The 7261-nt window shown below is 37.3% G+C and overlaps 1 protein-coding gene across 3 annotated transcripts in view; it reads right to left on the minus strand.

The window, feature by feature from the left end:
• Window positions 1-7261, minus strand: part of LOC132177862 (uncharacterized) — a 19807-nt gene that overhangs the window by 6372 nt on the left and 6174 nt on the right. For all 3 annotated transcript variants that reach the window (XM_059590338.1, XM_059590337.1, XM_059590340.1), the window contains 4 exons: window positions 5428-5518; window positions 3806-3943; window positions 2080-2180; window positions 1125-1238 (listed from right to left, as the gene is read on the minus strand). In XM_059590338.1, the coding sequence (XP_059446321.1) occupies window positions 1125-1238; window positions 2080-2180; window positions 3806-3943; window positions 5428-5518 (444 nt within the window). The remainder of the gene's footprint in view (window positions 1-1124; window positions 1239-2079; window positions 2181-3805; window positions 3944-5427; window positions 5519-7261) is intronic.

Here is a 7261-nt window from a genome sequence, read left to right on the forward strand (position 1 = left end):
CAATTCTAGTATTAATAGGGAAAAACATAGAATTTGTCTACAAAATCAAATAATTAATAGACCTCGGAGCCTATGATCTTCAGAAAACATATCTCAGTATATTCTGAGTCAAGGCAGAGTCATTAAGAGAACTAGCAGCAACTTCCCTTTGATTTTCCCTACGTTTAAGGAACAAAACTACTTTTTGCTTCTCTATCAAAATATATTTCACAATAACTTCACTTACATTTTCCTATACCATTAAAATATTATTTCTTTACAAAATACAAGTTCCCTACCTATCCTCACATTTTTCATAAAATTCAAACACAATCCCCAATGAAAGACAAAAAGAAAAACAATGAAAGAGAAATATTTATATTAAAATAATGTATGGGGAACCACTTATGGTTTCCTACACATTGGAAAATACTGTAGCTACCCAAGGGTGTTGGTTAAATTTAGGGAAACTGATGTGGGTGAGTTTTTGTGATTTTTTTTAAATTTTTCATAAACATAAGGAAGGGAATAGGCTATAGGGTATCTACTACTAATACTCAACGGGCAAGAAAAAAAAAAAAACTAAAGAAATTTTTTTTGAAATACAGAAAAATTGAACATGGAAAATAAAAACTAATACAAGGGACAAGAAACTTGTTGCCAATCAGACTTGCTGGAAATCAGAAGACTTATGAACTTCAAACGTAAGGCGCTAAAAATCAGATTATATGACCTTAATGACATCATTACTCATTTATTCATTCACTTCGCTATTGGTTGAAATATTGGTAGTCTTTATTACCTTGCGTCTGAAATGAAAAGGCAAAAAACTGTGGTCCATTTACAAGGGGAAGTAAGGAAGGCTATTCTTATAGATAAAATCTGTTACTTTTTCCCTCTAAAGTCTTGTAAAATCCCTCAACAATCAGATAGCTATCAGAGCTGTACAAAGTTTTGAAAAGCAGGTTCTCAAAGAAATAGTTATTCAGCACACTTTCATCTGTCTAAATATATGATTTTTATGAAAATAATAATAACTCAATCCTCCCTTACACCAGTCTTATTCCCAATACATCACACTTTAGGGTCTCGATTCAAAATCTATCACTAAACAATTCACTAGTCAGCAAGATTCAAATGCATACCTCTGAATCCACAAAATACAGGCAATCCTCAACAGCATTATAAAAGGAAGCTGCTGGACGGAGCAACTTGGCAGACTCAAATTCTCCATCCTCAAAACCAGGGGAGGAACCAATCTGACATGTAACAACGATATGTTAATCTAACTTTCCATTTTATCTCTGTACAAATTCTAATCGAATATACAAATTAAGCAAGATATGATTTGAAAAAAATAAGGTATATTGGAAGTTTTTCAGACCAGTATCTACATCTAAGAAGTACATAAAGAAAGCTAGAACTGCAAAAAACTAATATCATAAAGAAGACCCTTCTAAAAGTACACCCCAAAACTAAAAGGTAGTTTTCTTTGAAAAAGCAAAAAAGAAAACAAAACAAAAAAACGATATTAAAATATGCTTTTTCAGCACATGATGACCATAAAATAGCTATAAAATATTAATTTAATGAGCATTACTATATCAAGTGGATATATATTAACTAACAACGAATTCCTTAAGGGAAAAGAATGGCATCTCATGTTAATAAATAGATAAACCTGAATGGTGGGGCGAAAATGTGAATATTAAAACCTAAGGAAAGCAACAACAAAAAAGTAATTTAAATGTATCATGAAACCCAAAAACAAAATGGAAACAAAGAGGACCTAGTAAAGATTATGAAAAATTACATAATACGGAATCCCAAAAGAACAATCATACATGACATTTGGAAATGCTTTCCATGAAATTCAGAAGCACTTATGCAATCTTCTCTCTACCCATTAGTGTTTCCCTAATCCTTTTAGTGTTATTATTTTGTGGCAAACGTATCCACTAATTTACTTGTGTAAAATTTGTCTGTGCGTGTGTGTGATGATTCAATATCCATTTTATTTTCATTAGAAAACGCCAAACACCAGAACTTAAAGCTGAATTGCATTTTGACATGAAATCACTAACAGAGTTCCATACATACACAATCCAGAATCTTTCCACCGCTGTTAAATATGATAATCCGATGATGATTGCTGTCCGAAAGGAAGAGGCGATTGCCACGTTCGTCTGCAGAGATGCAGCCTGTAATAAAGCATGGCAGATTTTGAGAAAACTGAATTGCTATTTATCGCATCAAGTAGTAAAGATCATACACCATACTCATCTCAATAAGACAAAGCGTATCAAATTAACTAATACTCATTAATTAAAAACATTCTCAAGATTTGGCATTAATGTGGTCTTGTTTCAAAAACAAACTAAATTTCATTAAAATATCTATGAAGGTTTAAATCAAGTGAAACGGATCAAAAATAACAGGTATCAAGTTGATCTTGAATTATGTTGAGCAATAGCTTGAACTCGAACAAGTATAGGACCTAATACTTCCTTAGCACACACCAATTCAACCAAAATCAACATCCCATCTTTGATTTAAAATAAATATATCACGATGTTATTGATTTAGTCCAAGTCCTTGCTAACAATCTACACTTAAGTGGATTTCAATTTTCTATTTTTTGGTAGATAAGTGGAAAGTAGATTCGCAAAGTCAACACAAATATCTTCATTAAGATAAACTGGGGTTTGATGGTTCATAATAGGACATGAATTTTTGCCTCTCACATGAATACAAAAGCGCGCACACACATTTCCAGAACAAGCTATACATGCCACTTTTTCAAACAAAAAGAAAAGGTAAGTAATACAAAAGGTAACTTGACCGCATGCAGACACACTTCCAGAACCACAACTTTTTTTTTTTTTTTTCGCATCATTTGCACATGCGTCTAATTAGAGATAGATGCAAATTCAGTGGATTAGGGGAACCGTCACCCACCACAATGTTTCTTCGTCATTGAAGGAATCCACAGAATACAAAAACTTATCTTGGAAGTGTGTATGCTTCAAAAAACTAATCTTTAAACCGTCACCCACCTCAAATCTTGTATACTTCAAAAACTCCTCCCAAAATCCCTCCTAATGAATTTTCAAAGACCAACCCCATGCAACCCATAAACTTCATTAGAAAGCCACCCACCCCACCGACTATCATATTTAAAGTCTTACCACTGCTCTCCACAGAGCCTAAGCGTAGCACTATATAACCACTTCCCTAGAAGAGGCCAGTGTCGTGAGGCTAAAATGAGTCACCTGAGATAATTTGGACATATGCAATGAAAGCTATGCACCAATGTGAAAGAGTAATTCTACTAATATGGAAGAAGCAAAAAGGGCAAAAGGGACGCCATATATGATGTGGGTTGAAATTATTATTATTATTTTAAAAAAAAAATGGTTGTTAGAGAGATGAATCGAAGGTGGTCCGATAAGTGGCATAAACGATCCATTTAGCTCACACTAATTTATTGGGATTAAGTTTTTATTGAGTATTTCAAATAGGATTTGACCATGGGGCCATTCAAAAACCATAGAATCGTGTCTTTAATCAAAGCAAGTTAGAGCTAACATCTTTAACAAAGTCAGGAAATATGATAGAGGAACATGAAGATCATTCTTTTCTTTTCTTTTTCCCAACTTTAAGTGAGGCAATAATTCTTAAAAAGCACAATAGAAAGGGGCAGAACCTAGTACAAGGGATGTATATCATGAAGATAGTCAACAATTCAACATTTTCATAATACCCCAAAAGGCAAATGCAAACAAATGGCAACTCAACAACAAACCAAGCATAGGAAGCATGTCACCTGGGAAGTAAAGAAGCAAGTTCCGCAAAAAAGAACATAAATATGGTTCCTTAATGATCTCAGCTTGCTTCACCCAAGTGCTTTTCAAGTTATGGACCAACCTAGACTCATCAAGTTGTGCACCTAACTCTTCAACGGCTGCATAAAAGAGCACCAAAAGAGAGAAAATGATATTGAAAATGCATATTTATGTATATCCACCAGATACGTGCATTAAAAAAAAATCAACAAACAATATTCACATCAGGTCAACAATAACAGAATGCAACAATTAACCAAAAAAAAAAGGAAGAAGAAGAAGATGGGGGTATGTGTTAATGACTCTGATATTCATTTTTTATTTTCATGTGTATGAATTCATTGGGAAAGGCCAAATAAGACAGAACCAGGAACAGAGAATGTGAGCATGGGAAACTCCCTGAGAAAAGCAAAAGAAAGGAAAGAAGTACATCGAATTCAAAAATAACTTGATATATAGCTTTACACAATCTCTTTTTTTATTTCACATAGTTAATGGGATGTTTCTCCTTAAATTTTAAGTAAATTAAAACTTACTCCCCTGTGAAATATTCTAATTACAATTTACCTTCTTGACTTTTCAAAGTGGCATTAAATCTACTAGAACTTTGGACTAAGAAAAATGTGCAACATTTTGCATCCAAACTAGAAGATCAACAGCATGTGACAGTCACATGACTAAATGAACCCTAAGTGACACTCAAACCTCAACATTATCAAACCCTAACACTGAGTTCTCCCAAACCCAGTTCTGCTCTTACATTATAAAATAAAAACTAAAACAAAACAAAACAAAACAAAACAAAATAAAAATGTACTTCCTAATACTTATCAAAAAAAAAAAATATTCCCCTTGCTAATTAAACTAATAAAGACATAACAGTCCAAAACCCCTATCCCAAATACAAGTTAAGCAGAGCCCCTTCTTCTGTTTGCATTAATACACTAATTTTTTCTTTTCCTGTTTTTTCTTTTTAATTTGGGTAAACAAATTTCACAAACCCATACAAGATTGAACTCTTGATCTCACTCAACACCCCCAATTAATGAGAGGAGGATAAACCATTTATCAAAGACAATTGAGAATAATTAGCGTTTCTATGGGTTACCAGAAATCGGCAAACTTCATTGGTTACCTTATGGCACACTTGTTATGTTCAAAGTTTTGATCTGACCTATATACCACATCCCCCCACAAGCTTCAAGAGGTTTTGTCTCCTGGAAGCAATGAATAGCTACATCCAAACCAGCAAAGACCAATTCTCGTAATAAGATTCTGAGGAAGAAAAATCTTTCTTGCTCCATAAAGCTCATTATCTCCCAACAGGTTCTTGCATAATGAAGCTTACAAATTCATGAAGTAGTTGAACTTACAAGAAGAGATTAAACACACTTAATAATTCTGCCCCCACTCCTGCCTAAAAAAGTGAATAAAACTATTTCATTGGTGAAGTGGGAGAAAGTTACAGTTGGTTCCCACCATATTAACTGGAAAAAAAAAAAAAAAAAAATCTACCTGGGAACTTCATGCTTATATAAAAATAGACACTCGCAAGGAAGTAAATTTGGCACTGTTGCAAGATCAGACATGGGAACAAGAATACCTTTGTTTAAAACTTCAAGATCCAGGTCCTTCTCATGGTAAAATACATGACTCTTAGAATCTTTAAATAGAATGTAACAAGCATTTGCCACCTACATACATCAGCACGACATTAATGTAAATAAAAACAACCATCAACAGCACTAAAACATCTGCAGTATAATAAAGAATAGAACATGTAAAGAAAGCAACACAACGAATTAACAAAGCAATGATTAAAAAAAAGAGTAGATGATCCACTTATCTTTTTTTTTGATAGGTAAATTTGTATATATCAAAAACCCAAACAGGGCGCAACACGATTACACAGAGAGTATAAAAGAGAGCGGCTAAACACCCAATAAAAACCCTAAGCTCCCAAGGAGCACCCACAAGGAACCCAAAAAGATCCACCCAAGAACCCCCGAAATCAAAACACCCTACACAAGAAACACCCTACACAAAGGCTAACCCTACACATGATCACCCCACATCCCTAACCCTACTCGAGCCACTGCCCCTAGCCTCAAAGATATCGGAGCATTCCAAACTCTTCACCCCCATCGGCATCTTTTTCTTATGAAGCTATTTAGCTTCCTTATCCTTCGCTCTCCGTGTATAACACTTGGAAACATAGGATTGTTTTTCTAACAAAGCTTTGGCAGGTGCAGGAGGAAAAGAGAAAACCGGAGAAACAATAGCCCTCACCGGAGGAACAGTAGCCACTACCGGAGGTACAGAAGCCTCATCCCTCATCCTGCACTGAAGCCTCGCCGGATAAGTAGAAACAACCGCAGGAATCGCCGGAGGAAAAGAGAAATGATTCACAGGCGAAACAGAAGCCACCGACGAAACAGTAGCCACCACCGTAGGAGCAGTAGCGTCATCCCTCAAACTGCGCCAAAGCCTTGCCGGAGACACAGGAGTCGCCGGTGAAGATTTCCGTCCAAAATCCCCACTTTGACCATTCTCAGCAAACCCAGGAGACTCCGGCGAAGACTTATCCGAGTGCGACAAAAACCCATCGCTGAACTTATCGGGATCCAAAACAGGGCCGCAAACGGGAATTTGAACCACAGCCGACCCGGAAACCGACCCGGAATTATGCCCATCATAACCCAAAGAACCAACCCTAATCCTCTTACCTTTGGGCTTCTCACCCAGCCCGCGAAGGATCCGGTCCAGCTTATCGCAGAAAAACCCTAAACGCCTCATCGTCTTGTTCCTTCTAAACTTAGCTGCCGCCGCCACCGGAGAAGAGAAGCTTTGCTCAACCAAGGGATGAGCTTTCTCCATATCGTAACAATCCATCGCGAATCGTATTTCCACTCCAGCATTCCCCATCTCGAAACCGCTCGCCACCGGGAACAAGTCAAGCTCTTGCGACGAAAGAGGCCGCGCCCCAGCAATGTCCGCCACCTCGCAGGAAGAAGACCGCAACGCTTCGGCGAAAGACCGTCCATCTTTTGTCCCCGGAGAGGAACTCTCAGAATTCGAAAACCCTGGAGAACTCGCCTGCGCAGCCAGCAACGAACGCAGCTCAACCACGAACCTCCGCCAACCCCGCCCAGAGCGGGCCTCTGGGATCCAGATGATACCTTTCCGTTCGTCCTCCAGATAGGCAACCACCTCCAGGAATCTCCCAGCTTTGTTACTACCCCCGCTCACCGACAAAGACTTCCCTTCCTCGCTAAATTTTTTGACGAAATCTTCCTTCACCTGAGACTGAGACGCCTCTTCTACCGTAGCTGCCAACCAGGTAGCACTTCGCTGACCCACCAGAATAAGCCCTACAAAACCCTTCCTTCTTTCCTCCAAACGAAGCTTCGAAGCCTTCGTCGAGAAAAAGAAGGTTT

The sequence above is a fragment of the Corylus avellana genome, chromosome ca4 (assembly GCF_901000735.1).
Source record: "Corylus avellana chromosome ca4, CavTom2PMs-1.0".
Lineage (NCBI taxonomy): Eukaryota > Viridiplantae > Streptophyta > Magnoliopsida > Fagales > Betulaceae > Corylus > Corylus avellana.